Source organism: Nyctibius grandis, chromosome 22, assembly GCF_013368605.1.
Source record: "Nyctibius grandis isolate bNycGra1 chromosome 22, bNycGra1.pri, whole genome shotgun sequence".
Classification (NCBI taxonomy): domain Eukaryota; kingdom Metazoa; phylum Chordata; class Aves; order Nyctibiiformes; family Nyctibiidae; genus Nyctibius; species Nyctibius grandis.
Window position 1 is genome coordinate 5117389 of NC_090679.1, and position 24041 is coordinate 5141429.

Sequence of the window (24041 nt, forward strand, 5' to 3'; positions counted from 1 at the left end):
TTACGACTTTCAGTGTATGCAAGATGTTTGTGTTTGGTATCTCTAGCCACATTGGGGCTGGAATAGACTGAGACTTCTAAGAGTGTTTCATCATCCTGGACAGAAAAACAATCTGGAGTATGCCCTGCTAGACAGAGACAAAGACATTTGCCCTGCCAACTCAAACAGGAAGCCAGGCAAGCTAAAAGTGCTGGGTGGAATCCTGAGCCCATTTAAGTTAATGAAAGTCTGGCTATTGATTTAAATGGGCTCAGGCATTTACTTCTGAACTCTTGCTCACGCACATTTTTCATTCATATTCCCTCACTTAATGCTGTTTCCAGCTTCCATGCCTTTTATTAGAAACAAACGTGCAAAGCTAAGAGCTATCACCGATGAACTACCCACGCTACTGTGACCCTCAAAAACAGCAGTAAAGGGGCCAGCACTAGCGCTGGGCTTCTAGAAATTGGCAAATCCAACCCAGAGCCCTGCCCCATCCTGACCCTAAGAGCACAAGCATTAATGAAAGGTAGGAGTAGCAAATATCCCTCGACAAGCCTCATCTTCCCAGAGGCACAATGTGGTCTTCAGTATTCGTGATACAGATCCACCATTGATTTTTTTTGTTTGTTTTTTAACCTCCAAGTATTTAGATGAATGAGCTTATCTGAGATTACTCCTTTTGACTGGAGGCATGAGCCCAAATGCCCAGGGATGCCAGTCTGCAGGATTCTTTGATGTGGTCCTGTTTGTCTGTAGACAACACACAAAGTCCAGAGAACAGCAGGAAATCTAACAGCAAGAGGCAATACCTGTGCTCTCAGCTCTTCTTTCAGTGGTAAGTGCTGCCCCTCTGAGCTTGTCTCGGGTGTTGCTTTCTGCCTGTATTCGTGCTGAAGCTTCCTCCTGTTCTCCTTCACAAATTCTATCTACGGCTGCATAACTCCTGAGTGCCCAAACCATCCCAGACTAAAGCCAGCAAAGCCTCCCCTCCCCACACACCGCCTGCATGTCCCCTCCACTGGGCAGCACAGTGCATCTCTTTTCAAGCTCTCTGGTCACAGATGAACATAAATATTTGTCAGAAGTGTTAAATTCTGGAACAATTCCAACAGAAGCACAGTAGTGGAGGTAGATTCCTGGTCTCTTCTCCAGCTTCTTTGCTGGGTTATTTTGATCTGACCACCATTGTCCAGCCAAGAGGCTTTTTGGAAGCCAATACAGCTTATGTGGAAGCTGTATTACCAGAGCTCACAGCCTGAACCCATGGCTGTTGCAGACTTATCTCCCTTTGTAACAACAGTCAGAGCTAATTGTGTCTTTGAAGGAGATAGGGAAAGAAGAGGTTGGAGTCTGATTTATGGTTTAGCCTGAGGAAAGGGAGGCTTCAGCCCAGCTGGCAGCCCCAGGAGGACCCACTCTGCCTTTCCAGGCTGTTGCAGGACTACAGGGCCCTACCAACACCACATGGGCTGAGAGCCTCACTGACTGCAGCCCTTAGCTCTGCGTGCTCCAAAGGGGTGAGTGAATCGTTTGAGAATACCCCATTTATACCAATGCTCTGGCACAAAACGGGAAAGATTTGCACTTTAAAAAAACAGCCTTGGAAGTTTCAGTGGGGGTACTAGTACCTCCTCCTTAGCCCTTCTGCTGCATAGATCTCGGAGCAATCCTGGCCTGGGCAGGGGTTGGGTCTGGCACCAGGAGTGAATCCTATTCCACTCAGGAGATAAAAGTATTTTATGCAAGATCCACGTGCAGCAAAGAGAAGCTAAGAGAATTTTGCTTTATATCAGAAATTGGTTTCTAGTTGCTTTTCTAGAGAAGGATCGTTACAGTCTATCTGTACACTCGCTGTAATGGAAAACACTACTTTCTTCAGTATTGCCGTGCTAGAGAAAGCACGTGAAGCTGAAGGAAAATCCCCCAAGTTTCCTCTCTGTGCCTGATTTCCTGGCTGCTTTTAGGGACAGGTAGTTTTTGCTAATGAGACTTTCCATTATAAAGTTTCCATTGCTTTGGAAAATATTAACTTTGCTGGGTAGATCAAACAGGCCCTGCAGTTATAGTTAGAATATCCTAAAGATTTAGTTCCCAGTAATAACAGGGCTAAACCACAGCACTGCCAGAGGCAAAATCTATATTATTTGAAATGAAACTTCTCATAAATATCCACCTATGAAGTCATTTTATATCAGCTGCTCTTATATAAACTGGACAAGGCAAACTGTCCTATCTATCAACATAAAGGCTGCCAAGAAAAATGACTTTATATTCATTGTCTGCAAGTTTCAGAGATTTCCCTCTCTCTATTAGGCTTTCCCAGGAAATATTGTGTTTTGCTTTTTTTAAGAACTTTGCTGGTACAGGCAACTAGTAGCACCACCAGTGTCATCTTCGGGCTTAAACCTATTCTTGTCTGCCTCCTCTCACTGTCTCTCTGGTGGGAAACGGATGGACAGACACACACAGACACACCTGACTCTCAGCGGCCACTGGCCAGAGCTAACATTACTTTTTAGACTTTGTTAGGTGGAAGCACCTCAAAACATTGGCAGAGCCAGAGCCATGTTGGTTTGGGGTTGTTTTGATTTTTTTTTCTTCCAGCCCCTCTCCAAATGCTTAGAGCATGTTTGTTGCAGGTCCACAATAAGGACCAGGCCAGTCTCCAAACATACTGCTGAAAGCTGCACCCAGGAGGGGCTGAGAATAGCAAGGGGCACACACGGACATTGCCAGCCACTCTCCCACTCACACCATCCGTCCCTTGGTGACACGGCTAAGTGGGTGCCACCCACAACTCTGGGACAGGCTGGGGACCCCAGGGCCTTACCTGTATCTTTCACCCCTTCCTGCTCACTGCCTCCAGCCCCCTCAGCCTATTCCCGCATTTCTATCCTGCTGCTTGTAGCTGGCACCATGTGCCAGACAGGCCTTTCTTGTGCTCTTTGTTTTTTGTCTGTTTTTATGTGGCGAGGTTTGATACATTTTTCCCAAGCTCTGGTGCCTTTGAAGCCCTGCTGTACCTGGTAGCACTGCTGTGTCACTGTTGATGCAGACAGCAACTGCCTTTGACACACAAATTTTTTCACTCTGCATTAAACTGCAGCAGATGCTGCAATAAAACATGACACCTGAAAATATTGTGGTCTGTGCAAAACATGGAGCTGCTTTTCCCTTAGCACTCTTGAAATTAAGGCAGAAGGTGGACAAACCTTCATGTCCTGCTCCCTCAAGAGGAAGGAGAATGATGCTGGCTATTGCTTCTATATTGCACTTGTGATTAAAGGGTATAGAGAAAGGTTAAGATGAGCAAGTAGATTTGCCAGGCTGGAAATGTGGGCAGGACACACAGGGGAAATGCCCTTGTGATACTTTCTGTGCAAATTTCCTCACTTGTGCAAATTTCCTCACTATAGCTCTCACCTCTCAAAAGAATGGCTTCAGAGAGATCCTTGATTACCTACTGCTGACTCCCTAAATGTTTCTAGTATCACCTTCCTCTTATGGGACAGGATGCTTGGGTGTTTCTGGGTAAAACTACAAAGCTTTCAGAAATCTGGTCTACTTCAAGGATAGCAGAGATGTGACGCAAGCTTGAAAAAAACCCTTGAAATATCTGGCCCCTTGGAAGGAAATACTAGCTTGTGAAAAGGGATTTCCAGACTTGTTTGTGCGAAAAGGAATCAGTAAGCCAATATTAGATCAAACCCAAGCATTTGGTGCTAGAACAGTGCTAGCAGGCCCTTCTTTTGGCTTTGCAAGTTAAAATTTGAATGCCTACAGTCACCAACAACAAAGATGCTGAAATGTGAAACAGAAGAAATCTATCTAGTCAGCCACTGCTGGGGATAGGTCCAAGGTGAGTCACCAAAAGCCTAGCCAAAGCCTTACATGAAAACAGCCAACTTTCAGGTGGGAGACAGACATTAACTTCCCCCCCCAACACACACTTCATTTTTGGTAAAGTATATGTACAAGCTAAAAAAAAAAAAAAAAAGCAAAAATAATGATCCTTCATTTAAACATTACAAAGAAAATAATTAAAATATATGTTATTAAAATATGCAAAATTTATAATTTAATTATATAATTACACAGCCTTATATTCTAATAGCCCCACTGTATTTCACATATTAGTGAACAATTGCTTTCTTAAAGCTCACAGCACAATCATTTACTTGGTGCTGGAGAATAAGTTAATTACAGATCTCCTGCCTTTGATTAATGGATTTAATAATCAGGTTACAGTAGAATTAACTTATACTTCATGTGCTTACAGCACTAATGATAAGATTCATGAAAGCAATGTGTCAGCAAATAGCATTGCCACCAAAAAAGGCAATGTTTGGAGATCCCAGGACTGCCTGTATCGCTGCCTGTCACCCATTCTGTTAGGAACCCACAAATGGCATCCAACCATTTTTGCCTCATCTGTCATTAATCTCCTCCATTTGTCACTTATTTCTAAAAAAAAAAAATAAATACTGTTTTCAGGTGAGCTGAGCACCTCAACTGAATCTCAATTCTGGATACTGTAGGGGGCAAAATTATCCTAGGAGACTGGTACAGTATCAACTAATGCATATACCCAATAGGCACAGCCACCTGTAGCCTGCTATTTCCCAGCATAACAGACTAAACATTAATTTTCTTTAATGCTTCTTTTGTGCATGTAATCCAAGTATAAAGTTTCTTGGATGGAAATACATTGTGTCAGCTAAGATTTACTCTCTCTAAAGGAACCTCAAGAACAGGTACTTAATGCAACCTACGAAACAGAGCACTATAGTTTCCAAACTTGACTTCACCTGTTCAAGGAGAGGAAGCACTGCAGGAGAGAGAATGTAGAAAGGACACTTCAAAACTTTATGTGTTTTGCCGTTATTCCTCACAGGGCTCCTGTGCACGCCTGTGTAAGAACCCTATCTATGTGTCTGGCAGGAGCCAGATTCAGAAACCTGTACTTAAGTAAAACTCACTTTGGCACAAATAAAAACAGAATAAAGACCTGAACCACGTTTTGTCTGAAAGAGCAGTACCTCAGGAATCACTAGCAATAGGATTTCAAATTGCATCAGCCACGTACCTTATCTATTACCATGCAAAGTAGAATAACACAATACAAGTCAGCAGCTTAGCATAACACTGGGCCCCAAGAAGAAGGCAGGAAATGAACAGGAATACAATTTCCTTAACAATTCACTTACAGGAATTATTCTGCAAGACATTGCCCATGTCCAGGTGGAAGATGCAGTCTGAGGGTACAGAAAGCAGCCATATCCCCTCATTGCCCATCATCCAACTCGGCTGTTGTCCCTTCCACAAGATGGTGGCAGAACTCCTTGCACTGATCACGCCATAAGGAAATATCCAGAAAAAGTGAGAGAAATCACTGTATGGCCAGTACTGCTCTGCCTGCTGAGACCAAGGGGACACTACTGCTGTTCAACCTGCCTGTTAAAGAAATTATTCACCAAAACTTTATTTCACAGCTGATGGTAGAAAGCTCCCCTCACGCACTACAGCTGCTCACCTCCTCCCCTTGTTGGAGGGGTGTGGAGGCCTCATCTGCACTGCTTGTCAGGTCTCCAGGCAGCATTTGGGGGATGGTGTCTGAAAAGCAGACAGGGTTATTTGGTGCCTGTCTTGCAGGTCCACTAGTGACATTAATCCACTGCTGCTTGTGTTTTGTTCTGGGAGATATTTAGGGTTAAGACAATTCAAGGTTTGTGATGAAAATCGACACTTTTTTCCACCAAACCCACCAGAGCAAGCTTCATGGATTAGAGACATACTGAAATAATGCATATTTTATTACTGAACCAGATGGGACTATGCCTTTAGATGTGCCACTTCAAGCTCAGCTGCACATCCCACTCTTTTTCCTTGCTCCCCTTTTATCCCCCTTGCTCTGACCCTGCCACATATCCATCTAGTGTGGAGAGTTACAGCAATACTCTTCCCACCTTGTCACAGCTGGCTTGCTAATGAAAGACATTTTAGACAGCTGTCAGGCCATTTCGCCATGTCATACCACAGTGCTTTAACCTCTCCCCACCCCAATTTGTTCCAGGTGAGCTCAGGAATCAGTAGCCAAATAACCTTCAGCTGTAGATCACCTGCCAAGGAGCAGCTGTTCAAACGAGACACACAGGCATATCCAGTTCTTAATTTAAAGGCTGAACCCACCAAGAACTCAGATTACATTAGTCAGATAAATGCCAAAAATGCTTTCTAGGATATTTATGATGGGTTTCCTCAGTGCCAGGACACAGGAGGTGCTTCCTTGTATATGTCTGTTTTACAGCCCTCAAATCACACATTTCCTGGAAGACAACAGGCAAAGTTCAACCTTAACAGGGGCAGTACTGGCCTGCAGCCCCTCCCTGCTTTGGCTCCATTTTGCATGTATATTTTCACCACTATAAACATTTTTTTACTTTGTATGAGCCTTAGAAAATCCTTGTCCTATAGATACTCATCCCCTACAGCTGTAGGCAAAAATAATAAAATAGACAGTGATGAGTAGACCCTATAATGCAAAACTAAAGGTCCAATTAGAATTTGATGAGAAAGTGTGAAATAAAACACATTAAACAGAGTAAGAAGGTGGGACAAGAAATCAATTTCCCATTAAATTCAGTGGTTACTTTTTTTTCTGACTCTCAATGTTAAAAGCATCAATTACATAATTTACTCCTTTACAGTCTGATTCTGTGTTCGAAGCAAAACCAGGCATTACAGAATATGAATTAGCTCAGCCATCACAGGGAAATAAGCAGCGCCCTGTAGGTCTCTCCAGGCTGGCTTTAAGAAGTGCTCCAACAATGCAGGCCAGAAGGAAATTAGATCATATGCAGTCTGGGAGAAGGACATGATTTTGAAGCAGCCGGCTACTTCACTCAAAGCAAGAGGTAATCTCAATTGGTGCAGAAGGTATGAAGCTGAACTTGGGAAATGCCATGGAGATGTTTAGGATGGAAAGTAAACATACGTCCCCAAAATATTTGCCTTTGTGGACATGACCAGAGGATGTAAGGTGGGTACAACAAAATGCATCCTTCGCTAAGTTTATGTAAGCAGCTAAGCACCATGAATATAAAAAGAGTAGAAAAAGCCACTTGTGCATGATTTCAGGACAAGTAGGCACAAGCATGATTTCTCTTTTATTTCATCTTGTTAACAGCGTCTTATACATCTGTCTTGAAAATGTGATGCACGTGGAGTTATTTTAAGCTAACAAACACACAAAGATGTTTCATTTGTAGGGACTGGTGATCCTTGAGCCATACTTGCAGGGTCTGTAAGTCCACTATGCTCCACTTCTACCTCCAACAGACAGTAAGATGCATCTCCGCTGAGCAGCACATGGTTTGAATAGTGGTAACAGCAGCCTATGGTCTATAAGCAAGAAATCTCAGCACTGTAAGGGAAGGGAGTTTTCTGGTATGAGGTAGGACGACAGGGAGCATGCCTAAATCCTGAGATGTACAAAGAAAAGTGCAACACTGGCGAGAAATGACTACAAACCCATCTCCCTGTACTGGCAGAAATTTATGCACAGAAAAAGCAGGAGAAAAATCAGAGTTACCTCTTTCATCCTCCTTCATAACTCACAGTTTAAGTACATCTTAAGAAACGATGACAAAAAGTGCTACGAAAAGATGAGCGATGCATCTAATACTTCAGCAAAACCTCCTTCTGGTGTGCCTACAGATGTTGTGGTGGCTTGCTCATGTTTGTCTATGTTCTAAACCTTTTGTACTTTGTTCTTAGAGCTAAACATGGACCACATTATTTTGGGTTGCAAACCACAGGCACCCATAAACACTGAAAAGATGCAAAATTAGAGAGAACAATGGGTTCTTTAATGGGTCTAGGCACCTCTCATCTTAAATCCAAGAGTTTAAAATCAATTCCAGCTGTCTTGGATTGTCCCTTGCTTGTAAAGAGCCTGTAAGTAACTTGTTAATTCAGAACCCCCTAGCTGTGATCATTAATGGATGAAATTTGGTGTTAAACCTTGCTCCAGTATATAGAGCACTGGCTAAGCTCTAGGGTAATGGTATCTTAGGTGCTACTTTGCACCCACGTTTTATCTTTTTGTGATTATCTTTTTCAGCTGATGAGGCGGAAAAAAAAACCTCATAGCAGTCAATTTCTTCATTTTACACTAATTTACTCTGTTCCCCTTTCCACAATAGCTGCAATATAATGTTGTCTCAGTAGAGCAATGCTTTGCAAATCTGACTCAAGGAGACACTGAGCAAACAGCTTTTCACAGAGCTTCAACTCAGCTGTCAGAAGGGGCAGTTTGGTTTCTGTGCAAGCAATACTCGCATTCCAAACTGCATTAGAGAAAAGCCGGTGGGTTTGTATGCCTTTTTATCATCAGTTCCAGATTAGGAATCTGATGCTAATTTCTTCTTAAAGCCTGTGTTTGCAGAAGAATTTATATTCTAAAACAAAAAAAGGATTGTAATGTTTTTCTCTCACTAGCTCATTCTTTTCTTTTTTTTCTCCCCCCTCCAGCTTTATTCCAAGGACCTTTTCTGCTTGTTCGTTGCATTCTCAACATGAAGCACCCGATGGTTACAGCAGTACTGGTAGTACTGGTGCAGGTTTCTCAGAGTTTCCCTGCCTTGTACCACCGAAGTTGGTGGAGGCTGTTACGGGAAGGAGATAGTTGTGGAAAATGCAATTTGGCACTTTGCTCTGAGCCTAAAGACTGTCCAGCCGGGACTGTATTGGACCGCTGCGGCTGCTGTCCTGAATGTGGGAATGTGGAAGGTCAGATCTGCGACTTGGATCAGGGCAATCATTTTTACGGGCAATGTGGAGACAACCTTGAGTGCAGGTTGGATACTGATGAAGCAAGGTTTGGGGAAGTCCCCGAGCCCCAGTGTGTGTGCAAGTCTCAAGAGAGTGTCTGCGGACCTGAAGGGAAAACCTACGAGAACATCTGTCAATTCAACAAGGCTTATGCTACAAAAAGAAATATCAGCATGAAACATAAAGGACCATGCGAATCAGGTAATGTGTACAAAGGCAGTTCCAAACTGGAAAAAGATCTGATTCTTATTTTCAGATGTGTTACTAGACACTCTAGTCTAACCTGATTAAACAAATACTGCATTTTTGTTATAATTATCATTATTTTGTTATAATACTACTTTGTGCTAAATATGTGGTTCAGCAGCTGGTACTTAATCTTGTACGTTATAAGCCTCTATATTAGACTAGTGGATTTAAATCACATGGTGACTAATAAGCCATAGATCTGTAGACTAGTTCTGCTCTGAATAAGCAGAGTATGAGATATTTTCTACAAAAATTGTATGTGTAGTTGGGAGTAGGTAAACAGATAGGTTAGTCTGGGAGGACTGGACAAGTAATTATTATTATATGAGGACTGACCTGATATTAAAGTAGTGATAGCAAGGCAGATCTCATTCATGTATATATATACACACACACACAGACACACACGTACATGTATGTATATATATGTATGTGTATGCAAGCGTGTATCCACCTGTGTGTATATATGCTAATCAGTGAAGTAGAGGCAATAGAAGAAGATAGGGCTTAATTAACAGGTCTGTTCTTTTCACAAAAAAGTCCAAAATAATCCAGTTTCATAATCATCATAAAATATAGTTAACCCATGAAACAGAAATCCAAATATTAGAACAAAATCAAACTGAAACCATTTCCCTAAAGACACTTACAGTTCATGAACACTTCTCTGCGATGATTGTTAGTGGAAGGATTCTCAGCCGGGTTATATGGGTGAATCCTGCCTCCTGCTCACACACTGTTCTCATTCTTCACATTATTACAAGTCTTCACCCGTGGGCACCTTTCACCTAAGTCACATGAATATAAAATGAAAAGGAAAAAGTGAACAGGCTTTTGTTTTCTGAATGAGATTTTTTTTTTTAAAGTTAATGAAATATTTTCTCAAATGAACTAAGTAGAAGAGGTTCTGGGAATCCAAAATTGCATCTCTGGCAAAGGTCCATATATGTGAGTAACTCAGGTACATTTTACCCGCTCCTTGCTAGCAATCTGTTGCCTCCAATTTAGACTGTATGCTGTGCTTTTATATTGAATGAACACTGGATATTGAACACTTAAAAGGAAAAGTGATGAACAGCTAATACCAGACTTCTTTCCTCTTTCTCTAGTTGCAAGAGAAACATCCATTAAAGAATCCCTTATTTGCCATTAGGGTATTAAGCTGGGAAATGAGGCTTGTCAGTAAAAACACATTCAGAAAACTCAATGCGTACCAGCCCACAGTATGACTGAAAGCCTGTTAGCCCTCAGGTAGGTGTTCTTATTTGGGATTAAAATAGCACTAGTTCTCGCGGCATAACCCCTTCAGGAATATTGCAGTTAGAAGGGCCACTAAGTAGCAACTGCTGTTAACTTAGCAGCAGAGGTAGCTGTTCAGGCATACAGGCTTAAAGCAATGGTCTGCTCACCTTAATTAAACAGAACTGGCCAAGTACAAAAAGCTTTAATTTGGAAGTACTATCACTTTTAATTGCTGGTGTTGTCATCCACCAGGGCTTGCAGTCACCCCTGAGGTGCGTAATACCGCTCATCAAGCAGGAGAAATGAACTCAGCTGCTGTGCATGCAGGCATCACCCCCAGCGCTTTCCCACTGCTTCCCTGGGTCCCCAGAAAGGCTGCACCCTCTCTCCAGGAATGCAGAGAAATTTCCTAGGATGGCTCACTTAGTGAATTGCACAGAAGCCTGGGGGAAAAAGTTCATAGTCATGTCAGTGCTGTGCAGAGCTTAGTTATGAAAAATGGGGGCCTGTCTCCTTGGCTCTTGCAGAGGAAAGTGCCCAGCTGGCGTATACACCTTGCTGCAGCAGAGCACTTGAGCCTGAGGTGGGTGCTGGGCTCGCCGGGGAGGGGGAGCACAAGTGCCACTCTTCTCAACCTCTCTGACCAGCACCTGACCATGCTGGGCTTGTGGATTGTGTTTTAGACCCTGGAAAGAGCCTGGGCCTTTCAGCAAGCAGTAGGGCACAGAGGTGCTATCCTGGGGGCACGTTGCCTCAGTCTCCCGTAAGAGTCCACCAGTAAGCCCCCTCTTTGCCATGGCAGCTCTCTGAAGCAGCACAGTGAAGTGCACTGTGAGTTAGACTGGTTTTTTCATGGCTGCAACCGATGACAAAAGGCAACAGGGAGTCTGGCTCTAAGAGCAGCAACCTCACTGCAGCACTCGGCACTCGCTTTCTGCTGACTCCAATTTGCATGAGAAACAAACACTGAACACTGTGGGGTTTTGGTACCAAGCTATAAATACAACCTTCACTCAACTCAAAGTACTTTGCTTTGTTATTTCTCCTTCAAAGCATCTGCTGTTTCCTATTGATGCCAAATGGATTAATTGTATACAGCAACCAATGAATAAATAAATAACAATAAAGTCCTTTCATCAGAAGAGTAGAGCCTTTTATCTTTCGGCTGTCACCAGAAAAAGGGGAAGAAAAAGGCCTAGCTCCCTAAAGAAACACTGAAAAAGCCCTTCTTTTCCTGAAAGCTAGTTTTGATCAGTTTATCTAATAATTTACCAAGGTTACTAAGTACATTGATTATATGCAGATTCTCCACACTTAATCCATCCCCATTCACATTCAAACCTCTCTTGCTGATGATTTAACGAAGTAACAGAACAATCTAGCAGTGATCCTCTTTAGATTTAGCTGTGTCACATAATTTATTTTAAATGTAAATTTTGGAGTAAAAAAAACCAAATAAACAAGCCACAAAATTTTCTGCCATTTTCATCAAATAAAACATAGATTAGCAAAAATTAATATGAGTTAAGAGGAAAAAAAAATCGTATTATCTAATTCATTAGTCTTCAGTGATATTGAGTTAATGTTGATGGTGAAATGTGAAGCAGTATTTTGACTTTTCTTGGCTTCTCGTTTACATTTTCTGTAACTCATGAGGATAATTTATGACTGGGACTGTAAAAGGAAAGGAGCAACTATTGCACATTCACCTCCAAAGACACTGTGACATCAGAATGCTTTCTCTAGCTACCAAGAAAAATTTATCTACTCCAGGAATCAAAATGACAGGTTATCATAACAGTAAAGATCTGTTTCTAAAGACACAGTTATGCAAAAAAGTACCTACAGATATGCATGGGAGAATTTGGCTGAACACAAAATTTGAAACACTCAAAAATGAAGTTTGTGTATTTCTGTTAAAATGATACATCATTACTTCAATTTTCTTCTGTAAAATACAGCAAATGGTGTTGTGAGACATGTATTATTTTATTTCTGGAGACACTTCAAGTTTGAGTAGATAATGCAAGTATTTATTGTGTGTTAGATCAGAACTGTGGTTCTTCCTACCTGTTCCGAGTCTGATCTCACTTGATGCCAGTCCTGGTCAGCCCTGGTCCAGAAAAGCCTTAACTACCTCTATAAAAGTATGCAGCTGGGTGGAACTCCAACTCTATCGAGATATTTCCATCTAAGCTATGATCGGGATTATCCTTACAGTTCATGGAGGAAGGGGTATTGCAAGTGTGGAATTCATCTTGCTGGATGGTAGGCAGCGCTAGACAAATTTGTCATACGTGAACAGCTATAATGTAAATTTGTAATTCAGACCCTCATGTCCTGGAGGCTAAGGACGTGTTTATGTGGCGTGCTGAAGGCAGAGCCCTCAGCCTCACAAGGCTGAGCCCTGGCTGTGGACAGTCACATAAGCAGGACTCAGTTCTTGGCAATACTTTAGTGTTGTCCGTGCATCCGTAGGACACCTGTGTGTTAGCAGCAGAACAAAAGTACTAACCAGTCAACATCTGCCTAGTCAAAAAATTTTTCATGCTGTCTCTGTACAGGAATAATTTAAAGAACTCCTGTGAGCCAACGTAGACATTGGTTTCTTCTTTACACCTTAAGCTTAACTACAGCGGATGTATTGTTAAAAAGATCGTGGTTGCACTGAGTTTTAATATTTCAAAGTATATTTTCGTATCAGACCCTATGTGATAAGTTCATAGGCAAAAAGTTTCTCATCCAAGATATTCAGTTAATGCTGATTTGAATACAAGATTTTTGAAATAATATACAGATTCTGAATGTATGTTTCTCATGAAAGAACAAGCACTTAAGGGTTTAAGTATCCTAGTTTGAAAATCATACTTTTGAAGAGTAGCGGGATTGTTTAATGAGGCATTCATAAATGGGGAAATTTATACTTTGCTGTATAATTTGTTTGCAATTAATTTTAATCAGTATGCATTTGATACTTTCTGCACAGATATAAATCCTGAAAAACTTAGAAATGTATTAGAAACTTTGCTTGAAAACCTGGAACAGGCTGTTACAATTTCAAATGCTGAAGCATAAATGCTGTACCTACATATTGATTCAGATATTGCAAGTAAAAATATATTAATTATTGACTATAACTTTCTATTTCCAAGCACCTGGGATCTGTACAAAAATAAAAGGAAAAATTAAATACATGAAAATAATGGCCCAGAAAATGCATTCATTTTTAAACACTGGTATGGAAATAGAGAGAAAACAGACTTTAGAAGGAAAAACATTTCTTGCTGAGAACAAACAAATCAGGAAAAAAAGCAGAGATCTCCAAAATAGGAAAGCTGTGATAACAGTAAATATGTTATTTTGCTCTCTGCTGCTAAATATTATCATCTCCTGTTAACATTTAGTCTGTTCATACATGCTTATAGAGGGCTATGTATTTAAATCATGTATGAATGCATCAGGTGATAATTTTTTCAGTATGTTCACTTCCCTGGACTGGCTCCCTCTCGTGGTTAACATCAGCTTTCCCTTTGGGAAAAAGGGAGAGGACAATTCAGAGGCAATAAATAAACAGTGGAGGGGGATGAGGGTAAGAGAATAGGAAACAAGTAAGTGGAAATCTAATAATTATAATAAACATAACACCTTATAAAAATAATTGCATTTCAATCACTTTTATCACTTGTCTCATAACATCAGAGGAAATTGATAGCAATTGAGGATAAATGTGAGATGTATTAATGCTCTTATTCTGTAACTTGCTGCAACGAGTTCCATGGGTAAGAGAGGGCGATGAGATTTTAGCAAGTTCAAGGCAATGATTTACTCAGAAAACAAATTTTGACAAGCTCACAATCTCAGTATTTTAGTTTTTAAGCTAACCAAAACTTAACAGAAATTAAGAACTATCATGTTCAATCAAGTTACTCTGTGATTGTCTGCTGCAGAATTTCTTGCAGAATTTCACTTTCCTCTGAAGGTCTAGTCGAGTACTGGCTGCTTGACTGGTGGGCCTTGAGTCTAGTGCACGATTACAGTTCACGGGATACAAATTAAACTTTTAATTTCAGCTTAAGTTTCATGATCGTGTGCAAGGGGAAGGACAGACGAGTCCTTTGAAGTAAGTGTTTTTAAAAAGCCTGTTCAATCTTTAGTGGGACACAAGGTATTCTGAGCTTTAAAAGCTGCTTGGAATCATATGGCTCTTCATAATGTGTGAGATGGCAAAAGGCAAACTGTTTTTTATCATGTAAAGGAGGAATTAATGTTATATGCTTTTGTGTTTGTGTTGTCTTTTGCTTACTGTCTTCTAAAGCACCATTCTGTTGGTTCTTTGCAGCTCCTGTTATTTCTGTGCCACCTCAGGATGTCCAGAATTTCACAGGCAATGATGTCATTTTTGGTTGTGAGGTGACAGCCTATCCTATGCCACACCTTGAATGGAAAAAAAAAGGGAATAAAATGTTTCTGCCAGGAGATGACGCCCACATCTCAGTACAGGTAAAACTTGAGTTTTCCATGTCATGTGGTTTGGGATGAGGAGCAGAGGGATTAATCAGTGAATTCCTCCTACAGAATAGAATACTGTTGCAATAAATAGATTCCCAATAGGGGCCCTCTGACTATGTAAAGAATTCTGATTTCAGTCAGTGCAAGGATCATTACTTTAGCAGTCCGAGCCAGGGTACCATCTGGCCTGCTTCAGGGAAAGAAAAGATGGAAGATCCTCCTTATGCAGGTGTGATTCTGGAAAAATCTGAATGAACATATAAATGAAACTGCTTAGGCTACTACCTAAAAGGAGGTACATTCTGGGAAGGATGGCTCATGGCAACAATTTTTCTGCTTGATGCAGAAGCACAATACTAGCAGGTATCTAAACTTCTCCTTTGCAAGATGCTGTTTCTGGAGACCTGCCATTTGGGTTCAGTCCCTGAGGTGTTCAAAAGGAAAGCAAACAAACGTGCTCATTTTATGGAGGATGCTGTGTTTTAATCGGAGGGGAAAGAGTAGAATGGCATTAAGACAGGCTTCAAGCAAATCTAGAAACAGCCTGGAACCTGGAGCTAAAATTAAATAAATCAAAATGCTAATTCTTTTAAATGGAAATAACATTCTAAGGAGATGAGCTAACAAAGCCAGATGTACAGGCAGACTGCAGTAAGGCCAAAGCCTCCAGCTGCTTGCCTTCTCCAATGGACAAAGAATACAGAGACATGCATGGCAATCTAGCTTTCTGGATACACCACCCAAAAGTGGTAACATCCAAGGGACGTGGGGCACAACCTGAACAAAAAGGTAGATAGAAAAAGCACAGAAAAAGCTAAAGTACCAAAAGTACTGAAGTACTAAGAGTCTCAGTTACTTAGAAATGTTTCCAGAGGCAGCATGAGCACAAGCAGGATTAGTGGACTTAAAGTTTGCTCGGAAACAATGGTGCAAGGAGCCACATCCAAATGCTGGTCACCTCAGAGGCTAAACTGAACCCTGTTAACCTATCTCATTAATAGAGTCAGCATGAGAGCATCTCTGTTAACATCTGTTAATGGTTTTGTGTTATTTGTTTGGAAAAGGAAGCTCACCCCTTTAAGAGGCTTTAGCCCAAGTCAGTTGAAACTGATTGTCATGAAGTGTGAAAGCTCATGGTACGTCATGCCAATCCATTAAAACCTGAACGCTGAGTGCCAGCTTGGTCAGGCCCTGAACAACTCACCCAGACTCACCTGCCACTGTCATCCTGAAGAAATTCGTGAGCTTGAGATCAGGTGGCAATGCTTTGAAACAGCAGCAAGAAGTGGTGCTGGGACAAGAGACAGGAGGGAGCGCTGGGAATCAGTAGCATGAGAAAGAACAGGAATGAGAGCACTGTAAAGGGCAATGAAGTTTACAGAGCAGAGATGGGAAAGCATGAACTCAGGCACAGAGCAGTAAGAAGTTAAAACTTAGAAACATAGGGCAGCAGAAACAAACAGAATCAAAGCATGATGGCAGTAAACAAAAAGCAAAGGATGGAATGATGTTTAATCCACCACAATTGTCTTGAGAAATATCACGGTGTCTCCTAGCTCCTTAATTTCAACTATTTCTTTCTCTTTTCAAAGGCAAGAGGTGGGCCTCAGAAGTATGGTGTGACAGGCTGGCTGCAGATTCAAGGCCTCAAAAAATCAGATGAAGGCATTTATATCTGCCACACCAAAAATAAGTATGGTGCAACATATGCCTCTGCAAGATTGAAAGTCATTGATGGTATTTTTTTTTTGATGTAAAGAATATAAAAATGCATACAAGTAGGATGCACAGGATGGGTTTGTCAGAATGCAAATGATGGATATGAGAAATTACCTAAAGCTGTCCATATTTTAACTTTTCTGTGTGCTTTTCTTTTACTTTATCCCCTAACGGGTTAATATTGTAATATTTTGCTACAAATTATACCAGCTTCCAGAAAACAGAAAGCTGTGGATTATAGCCATACAGCTGAGACACGTATTATTCCACTATCTTTATCCTACAGAAGTCCTTTGATGTTAGTAAGAAGGCTGCATCCAGAACAACAGCTGTTGTGGCTGAGGGAATCTTTGAACCATAACAGTTCTGCTTAGCTGTTTATTTTTCAAAAAATTAGGAAGGAAATAGTTGTTGCTCCTTAATGAGAGTGTTTGGAAAGCCGTAAGAAATAGCTTTACTATTGTTTTGCATTGAGCCCAGACCTGCAGAATAACATCCTCCTTTCTCTGGGGAGAACTGGGTCTCCTGGCAAATGCAGGATAAAAATGCATTGTCTTATATTTGTCTCCTGGTCTATAGGAGTTTGTCACTGGTCTAGTTTGTCACTGACCTTGTTTCTGCAAGTGGTTTTCAAAGCTTTATTGGCTCTGGTCATATTTTCAGGTGCATAGGATCTGCAGAGGACTGAACTCTTAGTTCACTAGTATTGGGAATTAAATGTATTTTCAACATCTTTAAATGTGAATGATATAGAAATTTGCTCCTATATCATGAGCTTCGGTGGTATGAGGTCAAGTCATCAGATAAAAACCCTCTCCTTTTAATAGATAACAAGGATTCAGAAACACTGAGCTTGCCCTACAGATCCAAAACCTTACTTTCCTCTTTGTTCCTATCTACAACTAATTTAATCTGGATTCAATTGTCTTGCAGGCTCATCTCCTGCATTTGCATTTACTGCTGGCAGTAGAAGTGCAAGCTACAGCATTGAATATGGGGACTATTATGACCATTCTGATGATGAAGATGAGGAAGAATATGAATCTGGGGACTATGAAAACTGAAACAACTCTGAATAAGAATTTTTATACATCTGTTGTCCAATACCTTTCACACTCTGTTATATTTACTACTCGTTTCTTGCTGTAAATGGTTCCTTTGATAACACACACATATTCACTTGTGTATCCACCTTCCTGAAAATCAACTTTGGCTGAAGTGTATCACGCTACTTACCAGAAATAAGAACACTTGTAAATCCATACATTTAGACTGTTAAAATAAAATTCTTAAACATGCACCTGTCTACTAAGTATACTGAAGGCATCAAATTTTATATTAATTTTTAAAATGTAAATTATGTTATAATTTCTTCCCAACATTCTAATTTGTCTAGCAAAAATGTCCATAGTTAACCAAAATTTTGACCTTGTATCAATTTCTGTTTTTCTGTAATGTACTAAGAAATATCAAGAGATTGTTCACATGGCAACAAGCCTGAGTATGAAGGTTGCAAAACAGTCTTTAATCTCCTTAGCTCAAGTTTTCTCATAAGTTTCAGCAAGATTTTCCTTCTCATTTGAAATTTTCCATGGTTAGTCTCATCAAGGGTACATTATTTGTCTTTTGGGGGGTTATTTTGTTTACTTTTAATAGATCCATGAAGCAATCACAGTCTAAACCAAGTGCTGTTTTACTAGCAATACTCAAAAATACCCAGAAACGATTTCTTGTGCATTCAGACGAGCACACCTTTTGACTTTTTGTAACAGTTCTTGCGCTACTCCTAACAGTGTCATGCTTCTTCCCAGCAGCCGAGGCAACAGTTCAAGATTTGGGATCATTATTTGTACTCTGAACAGCATCATGTTTGTTGTGAATTATTGCAGTTTAAAGGTGGCTGTTCTGTAGCTCAGCACGTGCCCTTCAAACACACAGAGATCTGCACAACAGAGACAGTATTTGTCCCTTGTCTTGGATTGTCCAAGACTTGCTTCTGTATCTGACCCATCTATCCTATGTCCAACTACAGTGCATTCAGCGTTGCCATGCTTCTGGAAATGGCAGACAGGAAAGCAGGCATCGCTTTCTTTCCAAAACCCACCAGAACACATGCACATTTTTCAACTTGTCCCAACCACTTCTTGATCAGCGTGAACCAGACAGCAAATGAAATGCAATTCAAACACACAGGACTTCAAAGTGGAAAGTGATCACCCTGAAAAATTTCTCCAATTGCTTTTGTTAATTAATTACATGAAGGCTAGCTCTGCATTAATGGGTGATGGAAGATACTAAACTACGAAAACCACTTTTGGGAGGCAGTTCCACCTGTTGGTTCCCATTGGCTGAGGACAGATGAATAGCAGTAAATTACGGAACAACAAGAATGACTAAGGAAGCAAAAGTTCAGGCATCCTCATGTCAAGGCTCAGTATTTGCAGCCTTCTTCAGCCAATGCACAAAACCATGTAATGATTACTGCACACACTGAGGTAACTCAAAGTGAAATTAATGGGCAATCTTACTGTATGCATACACATACTGTGTAGATTTTTTAATATATACACAGTGCATCACATATTCCTCCTTTAATGTGCTGTTTTGTGCTTTTTTTGCCATTAGGCAGATTTTTCCTTCAATTTGAATTACATTAAGAGATTGGCTATAGACTGTGTTTGCCCTGAGGTATTATTGATCTTTGTCCAGGTAGCAAACAAGCAAAGCATAACTTATTTTGTTTCAGACTCCCTGGAGTATTGTCAACTTATGAGTAGAAAGCATGCCATTGTATCATTGAAAAGATTAATTAGTTTTAATTAGGAATATGAAACTGCTTCATATTTAACTACTGATTTTGTTGTTATGGTCTCTTCCTCGTCTTCTTAGTGATCTGTCTCATAACTTTTTTTGCTTATCCATTATATATTAACTTGAACATAAAACTGTCTGGTAGAAATCACTGAATTTTTTTTTAAGTGTGTATTTTTTATGGAACTATTTAATCTGCAGACATATATTCAAGATCAATTGTGATCTGCATTGCAAATGAATGAATTAGATTACTAACCCAATCACTAAACTGTGGCTATATATACTGGCATAGACTAGTATGTGGCACAGAAAATAATCTTGAAATCAGTAGCCATAGATATAAATTAGAATTCTTCACGGCCTTTTGCTGCTGTTAATGTAAAATGAGAATCAGAAAGAAAAGAATGTTCGAATGAGAAAATGTGTAGCAGAATCATATCAAATACCAGTCTTCGAGTGTTTGGCCTGATGGACTATGTCTATTTAAAGAAAGTTAACCTTCCCAGAACAAAGGGTTCTAAATTAAATATATTGCATTTGTCTCCATATGTATTTTTTTATATATTTAATAATTTGTTGTAAATTATCGGCCATTCCTTTCAGTAAGAAAACTGCATTTTAGGAAAAATCCTGATGTGTTGGAAAAAAAAGAAGGAACTCTGATACCCTGAACATTTGCTAATTCTTTTTGAGGGACAGAAATGGCTGGTTTTGTTTATATGCTTTAATCAAGTCACTTAAATAAAAAAAGCATGGAGAAGATTCAGCCCTCTCTAAGCAGCATGGCAAATGAATGGATCTAACTGTGAATGCATTGCCCGTAGCAACAGATCTATTCACATAATCCAAAGTAACAGCAAATTCAGGAAGTTGGTTTTATTCCACCTAGCAGAAAATGAGACAGACTTGAGCTAGAAAGTGTATATTAATACTACAGGGAGGTCTCAGTACTGTATCTTGTGACGCACACCTAAAACCCTTCTTTAATTCAGCTTCCACTGAACACAGCAAAAATTTTGTTGTTATCTTCCATGGAAGCAAGTCTGAATTTTATGGCACAACATCCTCCTGTTGATGCCTGTCACACAAGCATCTTCACCGTGTCAATGCCCCCTCCCATGTAAAGATAAAGGAGGTGTATAAAAGTTCCTAAATAAATTACACTCCTCAATGCAGCTTTGTCCTTTGGGCTCGGGCTCTGACATAGTCTGGGATAGTTTCACAATCTAACATTCTTACTTGCTGTGTTAAATCCCAGGAGTTTTGTCAGATATTAGTCTAGGAATCCATTAATTCCTTAGCTAGACCAATTTTTTTTCCCCCTTGAAATAATCGGGCTATAGTTGACAGAAATCAGATATAGAAATGCAATTGCCTGTGTCTCAGAGATTAAAATGATTCAACTGATGATTAAATAAGGTACAAATAGTCACACGGCTGCACTGTACAGCTGAGCACACAGCTGAGCAAGTGCTCCCTGCCTACCTCATGGTACAGGCTTCGTGCTCTCAACTTCTGTCCGTGCTCATTCATCAAGACAGAAAGGAGACCCAGGCCGGAGGGGAGCGGGTACTTCTGGCTAAGAAGAAACACACTTGCTCCAGACAAGCTGAAAACTGGCTCATTGCTGCAGAAGCCACAAGATCTCGCTCACACTTAGCTACATATGCTGTCCATAGATTACGCTCAGGTCTTGAACTATTTAACTTATTAACCTCATTTCTGCATGTCTTTGCATAGCGTAGCAGCACAGCCTAGGCAATGGCCCGTCACCTGGAGCAGGATTCATAGTCACTGCTAGAACTGATGCTCTGCTTACAGGGTCAAGGTCTTTGAAGGATATGCAAAAGCTTCCTCTTACCTTTTCAACCTGTATTGGCAAGCTGCTTCTGGCTCTTTGGACAGTTTGTAATTGCATTGCATCAGAAAGTCTCCCAAATTTTCTGCATTACAATTTATGGCTGACTTTTCTCGCCCTGAGTCACCATTTCATTCCTAATTCCTCAGTCCTGGGAATTCCTCTGTTTTGATCTGTCCTGCTCTCCTTTTAAATCCTTTCTGTTCCCTTTCTTCTATGTGTATCACCAGCCCTTTTATTCTGCTCCTGGTGTGTTGTGTGAATTTCCCTTTCTTTTAGACTATGGCTACAGATAAATGATTATATCTTTTCACAGGGTAAAGGATGAAAAATTGGGTTAAGGCATATGCCAGGACTAGGGCAGTCATCAGGGGACTGGGTAATCTGAGCCAGCTTTTCAGGAACAATCCATTTAGCTTTCGGAAGTGCCAGCCACCAGAGTCAGTTGTGAGGGCAAGAGAACAAGAAACTCCATTTAAAACCACTTTCCATTTTGATTTTGCTTCAGTCTCCAATAATTAATGAAGGTATTTTGTACAAAAGCATATGGTTCAGTGATGGTATCATCATTCAACTGTGATAGTTCATGTACAAAGAAATTGCTCTTCCTGCCCTAATTAGATTGTCGTAACTGTTTCTCAACCCCGCTGCTAGAAGGTGAATCCAGCTAGGAATACACCCAATTCATTTTTTCATTCCAGGTCTAAAGCAGCTTCCATTTTCAGAGGAATTCTACCAGTTTGAGCCTCTTCTTTGGGGCTACCAGGCCTCACATGGGAATTTTTTGCAAGGTGGGCGATGGAGCAGCAGGAAAACATGAATAATTTTACAAAAAACCGCTCAGGCTCTGTGTCATCTGTTAACCAGAATAAAAATGACAGGGACTTTTGATCACCATGGTGTTCAGAGCAGGGGAGGTCAAGGCAAACATTCACTGTGTTAAAACATCAAACAGCAGCATGCCCTAAAAAATTTCAAGCTTTTTGGGTGCAATATTCATAAATGCCATCAGGTGGCTACAGCAGCAGTCCTTGCTGCCTCCCCTCCATCACACTTTATTTATTGTTACTTAGTCCTCCTTCCTCCCCATGCCACTGACTCCAGAAGTGTCTTGTGAAGCCTCAACTAATACACATTGCTGAGCTGTACCCTGGGCTCTGTTTGGCTCCCTGCTGTACAGTACCACTGCTCACCTTTAGCAGGACAAGGAATACAGAGATGCTTCTCTTGCTTTGGCGTTTCTTCATTACTGACAAAGGCTTGTTGCTCTCTGATTGCACACAATGCAAAGCTGTACATGCACGCAGTCTGCGACAGGCTCTGCAACCCACGCCATACAACCTCACCAATTTCTGCCCAAGACAGCAGCTCGTGTACCTACAGCATCACCTTTTAGGAAAACAAGCACTCTCTATCTAATGACAGGGAATACACCACCCTTTGGTGCGAGTTATTCCAGTGGATGACTGCCAGCATTGCTTATTTCTGTTCTGAATTTGTTCAGCTTCAGTTTACAGTGGTTACAATCAATTACACCTTTTCCTCTGAAGTCAAGAAGCTGGCTGCATTAAAACAGGTTTTTCCCGTGCAGATAGTCGTAGACATTGTTCAAGTCACTTTATGTCCTAAACTTGGATCATCTCCATATTGACCTTCTTCTGTCTTTGATTTACATGGTGTGCTTTCCTCACTAACCCTGAATTATTCCTTTAACTCTAGAAAGAGTATGTCTTGGATTGACTCTGTCTTTGCAGTACTTGAGCTTAAGTAGAATATCTGTCTACACTAATTTAACAGTGTTTGCTGCTGCAGACTCCACCTGTTGTCTTTACCAGTGGTTAGCAAAAATGGGATTCATCTCCAACTGGAAACTGAGACATCTCTATCCTCTAAACTTAATTTCTTCGATCCTTTATAGGCACTTATAGAGGGGGATTCCTCCCTTTGTGGGATAACTGAGCAATCTGTCCCTTCGGATGCAGCTGTAACCACCTGAGCACCATCTCTTTGGCCTTCTGGATTGAAGCAGCATTTATGGGTTTTTCCACTCTCAGCAATCTTCCAGCATTTCCCAAAGCAGAATGAAACTCCTGGCTGCTGCCCTGGCCTGTAAACCAGCTCAGCACCACAGGCTTTGGTTTGGATCTTTTAAGGACTGATAGAGCAGCATCACACTGACTTGGCCCATGTTTATTGACTTATAAATGTAGGAAATTAATGCTACATTGAATTACAACCATGCAATTTGTGAATTGCTGGCTGTAAAATGGGAATAGTCTTATGATTGCTCACGGACTGTGTGACCTGAAGCTCCCACGCTCACTGAGGAAAGCTTTCGTTTTGCTGGTGCTGTCACAATCTGAGGGGAAATTCTTTGGAAACTGTATCTTGATCTGTACTGTGCAAAGTATAGATTTACAGCCGCACTTTGATGTGGTCACTACTGAAAAACACGGCCTCTTCAGTCAGGAGAGATTCCTCTGCTTGACTGCTGGCCCCATGAGGGGCAGGAGAGCCCGGACACAGCCACCCGCCACGGGCCGTGAGGGGCGCACGGACAAAATGGCGACCCCCGTGCGCGGCAGCCGGTTCCGCGGGCCCAGCCGGGGCTGCTGCGCGTACGCGAGGCCGCCCCGCGCCCGAGCACGGCCCACCCCGCCGCTCCCCTCCCGCCACTGCCGCCCGCGCGCCTCAACGGCCGCCCCCGCTGCGGCCCCGCCCCACCGGCCGCCCCCGGCGCGGTCCCGGTCCGCCCCTCGTCCGCCCCTCGCACCCGGCCGGCCCCGGCGCGGCGCGGCTCGGCACTGCCCCCTAGCCCCGGCCGGGCTCGCGG

The 24041-nt window shown here is 41.4% G+C and overlaps 1 protein-coding gene across 1 annotated transcript; it reads left to right on the forward strand.

The window, feature by feature from the left end:
- The first annotated feature begins 8561 nt into the window (after positions 1–8561).
- Positions 8562–17600, forward strand: LOC137672864 (kazal-type serine protease inhibitor domain-containing protein 1-like). Its single transcript, XM_068417281.1, has 4 exons — positions 8562–9018; positions 14648–14808; positions 16410–16554; positions 17470–17600. Exons 1-4 carry the CDS (start codon positions 8562–8564, stop codon positions 17598–17600), a joined length of 894 nt encoding a protein of 297 aa, XP_068273382.1.
- Positions 17601–24041: the final 6441 nt, after the last annotated feature.

What these genes read in the sequence shown, in the direction of transcription:
- LOC137672864 (XM_068417281.1), top strand. Translation starts at nt 8,562, where the DNA reads ATGAAGCACCCGATGGTTACAGCAGTACTGGTAGTACTGGTGCAGGTT. An exon ending in TAAAGGACCATGCGAATCAG is followed by an intron (nt 9,019 to 14,647) that starts GTAATGTGTACA and finishes GGTTCTTTGCAG; the next exon opens with CTCCTGTTATTTCTGTGCCA. An exon ending in AAGATTGAAAGTCATTGATG is followed by an intron (nt 16,555 to 17,469) that starts GTATTTTTTTTT and finishes ATTGTCTTGCAG; the next exon opens with GCTCATCTCCTGCATTTGCA.